This window comes from Pteropus vampyrus, unplaced genomic scaffold, assembly GCF_000151845.1.
Source record: "Pteropus vampyrus isolate Shadow unplaced genomic scaffold, Pvam_2.0 Scaffold19, whole genome shotgun sequence".
NCBI lineage: Eukaryota > Metazoa > Chordata > Mammalia > Chiroptera > Pteropodidae > Pteropus > Pteropus vampyrus.
In genome coordinates this window covers 16,692,474-16,707,516 of record NW_011888800.1, presented here as the reverse complement: position 1 = coordinate 16,707,516, position 15,043 = coordinate 16,692,474, and the positions used below count along the sequence as shown (strand labels likewise).

Below are 15,043 nucleotides of genomic sequence, written 5' to 3'. Positions count from 1 at the left end.
CTAAAATAATCAAATAATTATATGCCTAATGTAAATGTACAGCTGTGATAGATGCTATAAGAATAAAGTACTTGGAATTCACTTAGAATTCATGGGTTCCTCACTCCCCTAAACTGGAGTAAATCTATTGACCCAATAATTCCACATCTAGGAATTTATCCTACATACATGCTACCTCATTTGCTCAAAGATAGATGATGGGGGTGGTATTGTTTGTGAGTTTGTAAGGAACTTAACCGTTCAATGATAGGAGACTAAGCCAATAATTTATGTTATAACTATATAGTGGAAATCTCTGTGTTATTAAAAAGAATGTAGTAAGTAATAAAATGAGAAGATCTTTTAAATATATATTACATAAAAAACCAGGGTGTGCAACAACATGAATACACGAGAGGTTTATACCACTTATGTTAAAAGAAAAAAAAGAAGTGTATATGTATTCATGCATATAGAGAGTCTGGAACAAATTATCTTTCTCTGAAGAATGGAAGGAGCTATCTATTTCACTTCAGAATTTTTAGAATTTTGTTTTATTATGTTTTTATTTGTGTGTGCGGTTTTATTTACAAGAGCACATATAATTCATCAATAACACATACAATTTTGAATACATACCTCTGAGCTCCATTACATGACCATTACAAAATCAAAATGTTTCGTGATGGGATCCTCATAACTTCTACTTTTCACTACCACTACGGGAATAGCAACTACTGTGCTACCTAGAGCTTCTTAGGTGATTCTAATAACCACCCAGGTATCAACCTCAGGGAAATTTTTTACATTCAAGTTCATACCTTATCTGGAACCAAAATATTTCCACAAAGTTCTATAACTATTCAGAAAATACCATGATAAAAAATAGTAGTAGTTATGCTAATTGCAGATGTCACAGTCTTTTTCAGAATCTACAGAAGCAGAGAAATGGCATTTGAAAACAAAATAAGACTTTTGTTCTTCTGCTAAAATATTTACTTCAAACTGACTTTAGACTCTAATTCAGGTAAAGTGTACTCAGACTTGAATACCTCATCCTTTGATCAGCTATTATACAGCAGCTATTGTACAAGTCTTAATTTATAAGATGAACCAAGGATTTAACGTACAAAAAACTAGAATTAACTATAATATTTGCAATGACATGGATGGATCTAGAAGTTATTATGCTGAGTGAAATAAGTCAGAGAAAGATAAATACCATATGATTTCATTTATATGTGGAAACTAAGGGACGAAAATAATAAATTAATAAAAAACAGACTCACAAATATAGAGAACATTCTGGGGATGACCAGAGGGGAGATGGGTTGGGGGACTGAGAGAATGGGGTGAAGAGTTAAAGAAGTACAAATTAGTAGTTGATAGATGGTCACATGGATGGGAGCATGGCATAAGGAATGCAGTTAGCATTAATGTAAAGGCTAGGTGAACAGCCAGAGGAGAGAAAGAGCAACTAGGGAGATCATTATAAAAACAATATAAATGTCTAACCAATGTACTGTATAATTAAAACTAATAAAATAAAATTTTTAAAAAACCTCAGTGCCTTTTATACTATTACTAATTTCTCACGAAAATCTTTTAGTTGGAATAAACCTGGTGGCTAATGCTGCCCTCCATCTATAATCATGTTTTTCCACCTTAGAACATGAACAAAACAGCCTTTGAAATGAATAAGCATATGGCTGTTCTAAATAACCAAAATAACCATACATTTAATTCTATATCCACCTGTTACTACTATATAACACTGAGTAAGTTACAAAAGTTTTCAGCATTTCAGTTTTCTCATCTGTAAGATGAGAATCAAATTCACAATGGTATTGTAAGAAGTAAAAGAATAAAACAGATAAACTCCTTGGAAAGTGCCTGGTATATAGTAATGCTCAATAATAAGCTTTTATCTCTAAACATACATCTGAACTCTCAGGGTATAAAATCATAGTCTTAGCAATAAAGGCCACAGTTTGGATTTGCCTTTGACTTCAAAGCTCATGCCTTTTATTTAGTATCCTGCTTCCCTTGCTTCAGGCATACATCCACACATATTAACTCTGTGCCAACTCTGGATAAAGCGTTGGTCTAGGCACAGTGCAAATGAAAGGATGAAAAAGACAAGGCCTCTGACCTCTAGATTAGAGTTGAGTAGAGAAAATGAGAAATGTGCATAAATTGTCATTACATAAGGTAGAAGCCCGTGCCATAAAAGGCAGGTATATGGGAATTCCGAGGAGACAAGAGTTAATTCCAGTTGATAAGTGGTGCAGGACTAGAAATGGGTGATCAAATAGTTATCATAGAGTGGGGTTCAGGCCAGCTACACAAAAGGTGCCACTCAGCAGGGTTCAGCAACAAGGGAACAATATGACCTCATAGAATTTCTGGCTACACACACTCTAAGGTCTCTCTCCACGGGCATGCTGTTCTAAGGTGAAGGTTCTCAGAAACACCAGTACTAAATATTCATGTACATAAACAGTGAGGTCTTTAAAATTCTTCTTTCCAGGACCCTGAAGACAAAAGTTGACATAAATAATTCAAATTTATGAGCTTATAATTCCATAAAGCTATGTCAGGGGAACAACACCCCACATTGTTTACAGTAAGAGCTTCACAGTCCAATCTTGCCAGGTTAGTAATGGAGAAAAGATAGCACTGCTACCTAATGGTGACTGGACAGTCACAGAGAGAAAAATATGTTGGCATTTGCCCAAAGCTCAGCAAGCAGATGGCCATGGGCACAAAATCTATCATGACAATTGGCACCTCATTGGGATGCTATGAGCAAGGAAGGGGACTGAAAAAAATGCCCTTTTTTGGCTGCCCTTCCTCCTGAGGCATATTGGTGACACAGGAGGGGGACAACTGTCTGACTGCTGCCAAGGGAAGAAGAGATGGCCTTTAAAATCTAGGCTACTGCAGCCTCCTGGGTAGTCAATCTGGTGCCTTTCAAGCAACCAGAGAGGCATCTTAAAGATATGTGTCTGATTTTCTCTAGGATAGATGATATCCAAGAGATTCCATTTAAAGCTGGCTCATGGGATAACAAGCCAAACTCCAAGACGGTGGACGGGTCTGAGTCCTCTGTAGCCAGGCCTGGTATGTCAGGGAAATGGCATGAGATTTTTTTTTTTACCTATTTTCGAATTCTTAAGTTGGTGGTATATGGATACACAGTGCATTTGTGTTTTCTAAGGATAAGTGCCAGGGGTTACCTGGGTTGTTAGCTAGTTGAAGTGTGATTACCAGTAACACTCTACTTTAAAGAGGTTTGCTAATTTGAATTTTTTTGAAAAGCTGGTGAAGATATTTTTTTCTGAAACTTATAGTCTTATCAAGTTTATAATACTGTCCAACACTTCAGATACCTTAACCAATCAGAATTAAAACATGCTTCTATTACATCACAGCAGACAAACACACATACACACACATATGCTTAATCTAAATATGCCTTTGAATAGACTTCTATGAATCCACAGTAAATAAAATACAATGTCAAACTGCTGGCCTGTATCCCAAGAAACTATCAACCAGTTTCAGGAATAAGGATATCTACTATTAGAAGTTATTCTGAAATAAAATAGATATTATTCTAATATAAATTATATTTACATAAATTTTGACTACTTTGCATTTTCAGATCAGTTTTAAATATACAGTTGAGAACTGTACCCTAAAAAAAAAAATCACAGCCAATGAACCCAAGATCTCCTTGATTTATACTGTTCTTTAAATAAATTACATAGAATGTGGTATTTTATGTAGACAGATTTTTAGAGCAGAGGACCCTAATTGTTACTTCAATTGACTTAGGGCCTAAAATAGTTTAACAATTAAAGTATCTGATTATTCAATAATCCACCCATATCAGTCAGAAGATGGCTAGTTTGCAGTAGTGTCTGATCACAAGTTTGGTCAAGACAAAGAAGCTATAATCAGTTACTGTCTGCAGAAATTATTATTTCATAAGAAAAAGTAACAATCACATAAATACATTCCTTTATGAAATATTATAGAGAGAAAATATTTTAATTAAAGATGACTATGTTCTAATCAAGGAAAATATCAACAATATATAACTCATTAAAATTGAGATTATATCAAACTATCTCAAAGATAAAAAATGATAAACATGCGAATAAAGTAAATGGTAAGGGATTGAGGTAAATGCAAATGAAGTCTGGCCAAGGAATTAAAAGTCAACGTATTTTTTTATTTATATGCAGCTACTTTTCAAAAGAGTATGGTCTAAAATTGTTCCCCCAGGAAATAAAGTAAAATTGTTAGGTAGGGTACTCTTTTCATTTCCTTAATGAGCAAGAGACTTCTATTGCACTCTTTAGGAGAAAACATCATGACTATACTGGCTTACTGACTCCTCCTCAAAGAGTGAATTGTGACCCCTCAGGTCTGGCCTAGGGTTTTGGTTCCATCGCCCTCCCTCAGCTGCATCAGTAGGTAGTAAGGGAAGCTGTGGTCCTCTCTAGGACAGGTTAAGGTCAGCTGTGCAGACCTAGTCCTTCCTACTGGCAGACCCCAAAGTATAGATTTGATGAGAAAAGGAGTAAGAGATCTGGAAGCCCATCTTTCTTAACTCTTTAAGATTAATTATACCTTTCTCCCCATTCCTCTAAACCTAACAGCACCAAGGAGTAGAACCCAGGCTGCTCTTTGATTTCACTCATCTTTTCTTTGATAACTCATGACACAAAGTTGGTTAATATGAAATGGAGTTTATGCCTAATCTTAATAGAGAAATCTTGATCCACAGAATGTACGGCTCATTTCAGTATGAACTATTTGAAAACACTTTGATTTGAAGTCATCAAGCCCAATTTGTTGGGGAAGTTGTCTGAGTATAATAAAATCTTTCTCAGAATAAACATGCAATTTCCTTGCAAATACATTCTTTCTCCCATGAATAAACAGAGAACATGCTCTAAAGAAGCACTACTTAATGCTAAAACACAATTAGCTCATAATGTATCATTTAAACATGAGTACCTCCAGCCAGGATCTTCTCTTCCAATTCTGCCATTTGCTGCTTATAGGCTTTTAAAGCTGCTTCTTTGAAAGAGGGACGGATTCTCTTTGGCTTCGTGATTTCCATTGGCTGTTCAGGAATATTTTGGTTTTCATCTCCTTTTATTTCCATTTCAGTTAAAGTTTCATTTAAGGGTTCCAACCCCCCTTCACTAATCATATCATCTGCTTGCCCTTCATAATCCTCATCTTGTGGAGTTTCATAAGGTGTTTCATAAGAAGGGTGATCATATTCGTGCATTGGCTCATCTGTTTCAGTAATACTAGTCCTGTTTTCTAACTTAGCAAGAACTTGTTCCATCACTTCAACATAATCTGTTTCATTATCCACCACTGGTTCACTATAGTCCTCCTCATCTTCCGCTTTGTAGTAATAAGGCTCTGTGTAAACATCAGAATCCAGAGTGGTACTTGATTCATTTGCAGTTGATTGGGATAATGTTCGAAATCTCCCCATTAAGGAAGAGCCACTGTCCTCATACCCACTGAGACTCTGTGTGCTTTTGTTCCATACCACTTCCAAGGCTGATTTAGCCCTTTGTAGTGTGGATCCAAATTTGGGGAAGCTGAAAGCCTTATCAGAAAGGTCAATGCTTAATCGACTATGCCAAGATTTGGGTGGGACATCCTCTGAATCATCACTTTGCAATTCGGTTTGACTTCGATACATTATGGACAACTGTTTTTGATTTTGGTACAACTCATTAGAATTAGCTTCCTGATAAGAATCATATTGGCCAACCCATTGACCTTGTGGTTCATTATCCAACCCAGGACATGGAGATGAGTTGTCATCTTGGGTTAAATCATAGCTCTCGGAGTCATCCTGAAGGTCACTGTGGCACTTTCCCAAGTCTTCTAGGTCTTTATTGTAAACATCTAGCTGTTGATCAGATAGACTATTTGTGTCATAGTCAAAAGCTTCCTGGGTCGATGAATCTAAACCTAAATCAGCTCCTTGCTCTACTTGATTCCATTCCTTCCATGGAGAAAGATCCTCTTGTAATGAGAGCTGAGAATCACTGTAATGACTTCGGTCTCCAGATGCACATACCATGTCATTACTCATTCCACTATCCACGGTTTCTGTGTTCCCAATTTCACTCTGCCCTAGGACACCCTGAGCAGCCTCATTCAAAAGTAAATCCTGAGGACTGTCATAGAAGGTAGGCATGCCCTCCTGTTTCCTCTGCCAGAGTTCCCGGTCTGAAGATGACAGGAGGGAGCTTCCATTAGTTCTAGTAAAAAACTGATTTTCTGAAAAATCCTCTGAGTAAGATTGACACAATTTGGAAAAATCTGATTCAGAACGACTAAGTTTAGCAGTAAAAAAATCACTCTGTGAATGCCAGAGGGGCGCTGCATCTACATACTGAGTTGCAGTTTGTTTTCCCAAGTTATCTGATTCTGGCAGTTGAGAGGAAATTTTATCATAATCTGATTTATTTGAAATTCTGCTGCTACTAGCAGTTTTATTCTTGGCTCTTGCATTGCGTGATTTTGAACCTGACTTGGAAATACTTCCCTTTGTTGGAAACTCTGACTTGGAAAGCACAGCATAACTGTTTCTATTAAGGTCAGATTCCAGCTCTCCATCACTATTATTGGGTAATTGCCAATTGTTCTTCTTGACTTTGGACTCTGGAGTAGATAGCTTTATATCCATGCTCTCGTATGTCTGGGAGGATGGTATCCCTCTCTCTTTTCTTTCTCTGATGTCATGAGTAAGAATATCTGTTGAGATTCCAATACCTGCTCCCTTGAGTTTATACGATTTTTTTAAGACGGAATCCCTTTGCTGAGAGTTTTCAAAGTACACAAGAATGGGTCGAGGCTTTGCATTTGGGCAGTCCCTCTGGTGTCCTATCCTCTGAGCAAATTCAATTTTAATAGCATTTGGAGCATCTGAAAAACCCATTTTATCTATTAGAATTTGGTACACCACACTTTCAATGTACTCAAATCTCTCTTCAGGCACATTTAAAAATCTCAGGCTTGCCTTGCTACCCATGTGACCTAAGTGTTTAATATAATCATGGATGTCTCTGGTTTCCCTCCGAGATTGGACAAACCCTGTGCGTAGCTGTTCAATTTCACTTTGTACAACCTCCACACTGCTGGAGATCTCATCGATGGAGTGTTTGAGAGCATTGACATGCCCTCGTAGTTCAGAAAGTTCTGTTTCGATCTGACTTATTCCCTGAAGTTCCTTAAAGATCATTTCCATAACATCATGTGTTTGGCTAATACAGCCAGAGGAACTGAATCCTGGCTCCAGGGCATTTGTCTTCGGATTTCGGGCAGTTCTATCCAAAGATTTGCTTCTTATTCCCCAGGTTTTCTTCATTGTGCTCAACTCCGAATCTGAAGAGACACAATCTTGGCTCTTTTTCCATTTCCTCAGTTTGCGTAAAGCCCCTAGTTTTAAGCTATGTAGAGTGCGTTCCCCATCAGAACTGCCCTCAGAGGGCGCCAGGCTGCTTGAACTCTTTCTGTTACGTCTAACTGGCATTGTGTGTGTTGGTTGTGCCTGGTTTTCAGCACTACTTCTTAGTTCATTGAGTGATTCTGAGTAGGAACTTTCAATTGAAGATAACTCTTGAAGCAGATCCTCATTATCACTGTTGGTTACATTAACATTTTTTTGTAGGCCATTGGCAATAGCTACGCGGTAACTGAATGTTGGTGAGAGGGAAAATTCTTTGTTAGCTTCGTCTTCTTCAGTGGATAAGTTGCGAGTGGATGAACATTTTGCAATCTTCTTTACAGTGCTTTTCAAGGTATTAGAAAGTTTGGGGGTTTTGGTCTGGCCAGCAGTAGAAAAGTCTTGATCCTTTTTCTGCTGACGATTCTCTTTTTTTTTAGTTGTATTTCCCAATTTCTTTGTAAACATTCCTTTGCAAAGCTTATGTATATAAGGTAAAATCAGGCTCTTGAAAAGATTAGCCACCATGGAAAGCAATTTGGGCAAGCTTTTCTACCCCAAAGACATAAACACGGTATCAGGATAAAAATCTGTAAATCCAAGGCAAGCATCACTGTTCAGATGTTCTTTGAATCACTGAAAATAGCAGGAAGGGCAGCCGTGGCTCTGCCACAATGTCGATGCCCGTGAAAGCAAAGCTCCATTTAGGAAAGACGTTCTCTCTTGGAGGAAGGGTTTCCTGGGTCTCATTTCCGCATGACTTCATGTAGTGCCTAAAAGAAAAGAATGTTGAAATGAATATCACAATTTAATTCTAGATTTATCCCATTTCTAACATTTTCCAAAAGTATTCAATATACACAATGTGTGGGAAATTGCAGAGGGGGCAAGTGGATATCTGAATTTCATCATGAAGTTACTTTTAAAACAACCATAAAGTAAATCAGTACCAATAACTATGTTTAAATTATAATTTTTAAAAAATTACTTATGAATGGACACAATTGAAATGGTAATAAAAGGTACTAATGATTATTTAGAAAAGGTTGTATAAGACAGGCAAATTTAAAAAGCTATAAACTGCACGATATTATCATTCCTACATTATTTCCCTTTCTAAATTTCATTTACAAAGACAAACATAAACTTTTAAATTTAAATGTAGTCTCTCACTCCAGACATTTAGAATTCATCAAAATAATATTATTCATGTATGTAAAACTTTTACTTATTTAAATAAACATTTACTTTTCTCGGTATTCAACGAATAGGAATTTTTTTTTTTTTTTTTTTAAGGCAAGGCAACCCTTGGTTGACCTCACAGTTTGCAAGGACCTTGTCAGCTTACAATCTCTTATTTTTTTTATTTTTTACTCTTACAGCTCCCGGTCTTTCTAGGTGGTCTCCCATCCAAGTACTAACCTTATTTTTAAATTTTTTACTTCTACAGCACCTGGTCTTCCTAGGTGGTCTCCTACCCAAGTATTAACCAGGCCCGACCCTGCTTAGCTTCCATGATCAGACGGGATCAGGCTTGTTCAGGGTAGCATAGCCGTAGACAAGGGAATTTCTTAAATAATGATTCAAGTAATCCGAGTAAGAAATATTTCATATGATGAAGTAAACACCAAGAGAAAATACATCTCTTCCAGCCATCAAATTTGTCAACGAAATATCATGGATTGCAAAATAAATAGAAAGTTATATTAAGTTAGGCATTGTAACAACAATAGAAATATATTTGAAAATGCATATAATACGTCCATGTTTTAAGAGGATGTGACTCAAGAGAGCAGAGCCAGCCTAGCCAGCCTTGCAGCAGATGGTAGGAAACCCATCCCCAGGGTCAGGACTGTGATTAGACATAAGGAACCAGGTGACAAAAAGAAATTATGCCACAGATAAAACGTGCCTACACAGAATCAAGAATTGGGCAGATATAATTCATCTTATGATTTGGTGTTTTACAGTGCAAATGGCCATACAAGTAAACAATCTTTATGATGGTTAGTTTCTTGAATTAGAAGAAGAGTGGGGCAGGCAGGGGGTGGAGTTTACATTAATTTTGCTGGTTCACGAGCGCTGTGCCTTTTATGTGATAGGTATTCAAATAAACTCTTGTTGAATTTAACTTACTATTATTGTTGAAAGATATCGCAGAATAAGGGTAACAGCCAAAAGCCTTAACTGACATTGGACTACGTATTTGGGTAGATTAATAATCTAATTCTTTAAAAGAAAACATCATAATCTGCATAGTGTTTTAGGAGCCAGCTGACTCCTTATTAGCTCCCCCACTTGGAAATCTGCCATTTGCATGTCACTCAGACTCTGCAGGGCCTTGGGGAACACATGTTCTGGCCAGGAGACAAGCTTCAGGAAAGACAAGGCAATGTAAATGAGAAAGGGAAGCAACAAGATGGAGGAGAGAAAGAGACTGACTCTAAAGAAGTGCACGTCTTCTGGGCTTTATAAACTGTCAGAGTCCAGTTCTTCTTGTCTGAAACAATTTAGCGTTCATTCACAATTACAAACCTGGACCTGTTTTCTACTAATAAAAACGTCAAGCAATTGACTGCTGAATTAAATTGAAAAAATATTTATTGTACCCCTATGTGACTTTTCCTTATGGGAAGTTAAGTAGCAGTAGGGTAGATTAATTATTTTAAAACCAATTTTGGTTGAATAAACTTCTACTTACTAATTACACAATCCAAGATCCTGTGTCTCCCAAATCTAGAAACAAATACCTACTTTTTGTTTAAATGAAAGCAGCAATTTTGTCAGTGCTTCTGATATTTTTATGAAATTATGTCTAGACTTCTTGACTTTCATTACTAGTTCAGAACTATCATTCTAGGCAATAATAGTTAAAATTTTTTGAGCAGGATATTCAATCTGAATTTAAGTCCTGCCTCAAAAAAAAAGCAAACCCACGAGCATGCATCCACTGCCACTCGTACTAATTCACCTGCTCTATATTCCAACCACATAGAATGACTTGTTTATTCACTAGGGGCTCCATGCTCTTTTACACCTCAGTAACTTTTCTGTTCTCTCTACTTGTAGCATCATTCATGTCTAGTCCTCCCTGTCTGTAAAAATTGTGTTTAAACTCTAAAATCATTTGTTTTGTGAAAACTTTACCAACCACCCAAACTGAGCTTTTCTCTCCCTTTGCCACATTCTCCCACAACACATTTCATAGGCAACTAGAATTCTGTGTTTTAATTTCATTTCTGTCTCTATCTGCTGGACTATGTTCTCTTTAAAGGTAAAAACCATGTCTTGTCCAATTTTAAACATCCTGAAAACAGCATACGTAATAAACACTTAAGAAATGTTTATTGAAAAACTGGGCCAAAGGGTTCAAAGTTTCAGTTATGCAAGATGAATATATCCTAAGGATCTACCGTACAGCATAGGGCCTGTATTTAATAATACTGTGTTGTATACTTAAAGTTTTACTAAGAGGGTAGAGCTCTTGTTAAGCATTCATATCATAAAATAATAATAAAGAAAGAAGGAAAGACAGGAGAAAACTTTTGAAGATAACAGATCTGTTCATGGCATAGATTGCATTGATGGTTTCACAGATGTATATTTACCTGCAAACTCTTTATAAAAATTAAAAGAATCGGCCTGCATTTCAGCAACTTACTAAATATCTTCACCTGGTTGCCCTAAATTAAACTACATTCAAAACTTAGTCATTTTCATGATTTATTAATCTCAATTAATGTCATCACAATTATCTACTTACCCAAGACATATACCCAGGAATTATTCTAGTTGGAATGACTCCCGAGTATATTCTAGATTGATGTCATTCTAGATTCATACAATCCATCCCATATTCATACCTGATGCATGTCATCTGTTCCCACTAGTAATGTCTTAGTTCCAAATTCTGTAATTTCTCATCAGAACTATTACAATAATATCTTACATGGTCTTCCTAACTCTAATTTGGTCCTTTCTTCAAATCCTCCTTTCTAAAATTAATATATTCTTAAAAGATATAAATCCTCCTACTTAAAATACTGCTGTCCTAGCAGACTCATTTCCTATCACTTCCACAAGCACATCTGCCCCAGCTACAATGAGGTAGTAACAATTCCCCAATTGTCATATTGTTGTCTCACAAATGTGTCTTTTTCATGCTGTTCCTCTGACTCCATGCTTTCACCCTCCCCTCTATCTCTACATGTCTTTCTCATGAATATATCTAAGAAAGAGAGAGAGAGAGGAATGATAGATTGGATAGATCGATCGACTGATCTTAAGTGAGATTTAAGGTTTTGGGAAGATCTTTGAGAGAGATTACCATACTAGACTATGTAGTTATGGAAAACCTTAGTAATAATATTTATTTATTATTTTCTATTTGCTAAGCACCATGTATGTAATTTTCCAAAATTTACCTCATTTCATTTCACTCCCATAATAATTATGTGAGATATGTACTATTATTTTCCAGATAAGGAAGCTGAAGTTTAGAATTTTTAGGAAACTTAACTTAGATCATGCAGTTAACCAGCAACACAGCCTTGCTTCCAAGCCCCAGATTTGGACTGCAAGTGTATAAACCCTGGAACTAATGTTAGAGTTAAATGGAGAATAAAATATTTTTTGCTGGTCTATCAACATATTCATTTTGTAAGAGAGCTACTTAATATGACTGTAAACATAGGTACACTTGTGGGCTAAAAGAGCTAATTGAACCTTTAAACAATCAGCAATTTATTGTTAAATCATTACCAGAATCAAGTTAAAGTATTTTCAAATCAATAAACAATTTTATGTTTCTTAGCGAATGCAGGAAAATAGGTAAACTGGGTATTTAGGTGTTAATTTGCAAGAGAGAGACAGAAGACATGGAGACATGATCTGATACAGTCCTCCTCGGTCACCTCTCCTGGTCCTGCCCTCCCTACTTAAGCAGTGATGCTTGTCTTACAGTCTGTGACACTGGCTTCCTAGATTCCCATCTTTGGCCTAGGAACCCCATGTGTATCATCTGAGTTTCTGACCATTTTTACTATTATGTAGCTGCTTAATCCCTGCTTCTAGCCCCATAAGATAACCTCACTCTTAAATGCTCCTTCATCTGCACTGAGTTAGTGTTCAGCATCCTGGATTGTGTTAGGATGATACTTAATCTCCCACCAGAACACAGCAAGAAGCCTCGCCTCCTACTACAATATCACCTCAGCAGTAAATGCCTTATACTATATGATTGCTGTTTTAATTTTTTTTTTTCAAAACTAAATAAAAGAAATACATAAACATGGTTCCCCAAATATCTGTTCGACATAAATTCCTGGTAATCTGGAAAGTAGCTGACAGAAATATCTTATCAGGTAGGAAGGACAAGCTGTTGCAGCAGAGGGAGCAAACTTAACAAAGTGCAAGGGCACTTTCCCGGAGCAAGAAGGAAAACATTGGCTAGCTCATTGACCATATAACTTTATAAGCAGGATCTTCAGGAGAAAACCAGGATAGCTGGAGATGGAAGGGAAAGCTAGCCACACCAACAGCTAATGAGGAGCCAAAAGGACTGAAGAAAGAAGCAGCAGAGGAGTTGAAAAAAGGCAGGTGATGAGAAGATAAATTAACATTAAAGATCACATTTTTAAAAGCATCTTCTAGATTTTTTTGTATTGGGTAAATAAAGATTTATACCTGTTTTATATCTATTTTTTTTTTCCTATGAAGGAGTAAAAGGACTGTATATATAATATAACTAATGATTACAGGGTTGACTGACAATGGAAATTGCTGGAACATAGTAACATGTGAAATGATGTTTTTTGTGAACTATTCATTTTTTGTCTTATGTTAAGGCAAAAACAATAAACCAATACATAATTTTTTTCTGACAAAAATTATCAAACCAGAAAGTGATTAAGAGGTTTATCCTAAGCTAGTAAATTATTTTTAAAAAAATAAGTAGAAAAAAACAAATAAAATAAATACATAGAAAGAAAACAAACAAACAAACAAATAAATAAACAGACTCATTTCCCCAAGATCAAAGGTCAAATGATGTATGTCCTTTTTATTGTAGCTAATCGGAAATTTTGTGAATTTCTTCATTCAACTATAGCCCATCCATATTTTTTACTCACTTCCATTGTTGCACTTTGGTTTAAGAGTAAACAATGACATCTGACACTAATACTTTCACAAGCACTTTCAAATCTATAAAGTATTTTGTGTATATCAAGTCATGTGATCTTCATGGTAACCTTGTAATGGCATTATCTCCAGTTATCGTTAGGGATGGTGAGTCTCATAGATACTAAAGTAGTTGCCTGGGTCTCCTGTTCCAAAGCTTGGTTCCTTTACTATAATAATTCACATTCTCTTTACTTTAGATCTTTAATAATGCAATAGCTTATTGGTCTCCTAAAGTAATATCCTCTAACGTTCCAAAGCATCCCATGAACTGACTTCTTTCTAATCTTCCTTAAATGTCATTATTGTTCTTAATCTCCTACTAAAGACTACTGCATACCCTCTACTCTGGACCACTTCATAATTCCATGGATCTACTATGCTTATTCTTTCCTGGCTTTTTTTTTTTTTCATACTTGTTCTTCACTGTGCCTAGACTGTCCCCAGCTAATCTGGTCTCAATCTTCAAAGGAAAGATCAAGACTAATCTTTTCCACAAAAGTTTCTTTAACTACTTAGTTGCCTTTTTTCCCCATAGTCCTTATAGTCAGAACCATAATATTCAGCCCTTAATTATTCTTCTATTTACCAAATAGCTTTTGTAAATATTTTTCCATTTTAAATGTCTATTATATGCCAGACACTGTCTTGACTAAGGACAGACCAAAGTTATCCAGAGGGTCCCTGTCATCTAATTGGAACAATTACAGTAAGTATTCAAAAGATATTTATTTCTGTGCTGTACATTTTTAAGATAAAAGAATCTTCTTCCTAAGGTTATATCTTATCCTGTGCTCCTTTTTTATGGTTTTCTCTTTTTTTTATTTTCAATTATAGTTGACCTTCAATATTATTTTGTACTAGTTTCAGGTGTACAGAATAGGGGTTAGACATTTATACAATTTACGAAGGTATCCTCCCCAGTTAGTCCAGTACCCACCTGGCACTATACATAGTTATTACAATATTATTGACTATATTCCCTATGCTGTACTTCACATCCCCTTTACTATTTCATAACTACCAATCTGTACTTCTTAATCCCTTCACCTTTTTCACCCATCCTCCAACCCCCCTCCCAGCTGGCAACCATCAGTTTGTATCTATGAGTCTGTTTCTGTTTTGTTCATTTGTTTTGTTCTTTAAATTCCAAATATGGCATTTGTCTTTCTCTGTGTGACTTATTTCACTTAGCATAATACCTTTAGGTCCATCCACATTGTAATAAATGGTAAAATTTTATTCTTTTTTATAGCCAAGTAATATCCCATTGTATATATGTACCATTTCTTTTTCCAATCATCTATTGATGATAGCTTAGGATGCTTGCATATTTTGGCTATTGTAAATAATGCTTCAATAAACATAGAGATGCACATATCTTTTTGA

At 36.0% G+C, this 15,043-nt stretch overlaps 1 protein-coding gene and 1 pseudogene across 1 annotated transcript in view; both read right to left on the bottom strand.

The window, feature by feature from the left end:
• LOC105288825 (protein unc-13 homolog C) overlaps positions 1 to 15,043 on the bottom strand; it is a gene marked incomplete at its 3' end in the record, with an annotated part of 460,652 nt that overhangs the window by 425,778 nt on the left and 19,831 nt on the right. The window contains exon 2 of the mRNA XM_023527723.1: positions 5,011 to 8,247. Within this exon, the coding sequence (XP_023383491.1) occupies positions 5,011 to 8,002 (2,992 nt within the window). The remainder of the gene's footprint in view (positions 1 to 5,010; positions 8,248 to 15,043) is intronic.
• Positions 8,916 to 9,034, bottom strand: LOC111736385 (annotated as a pseudogene).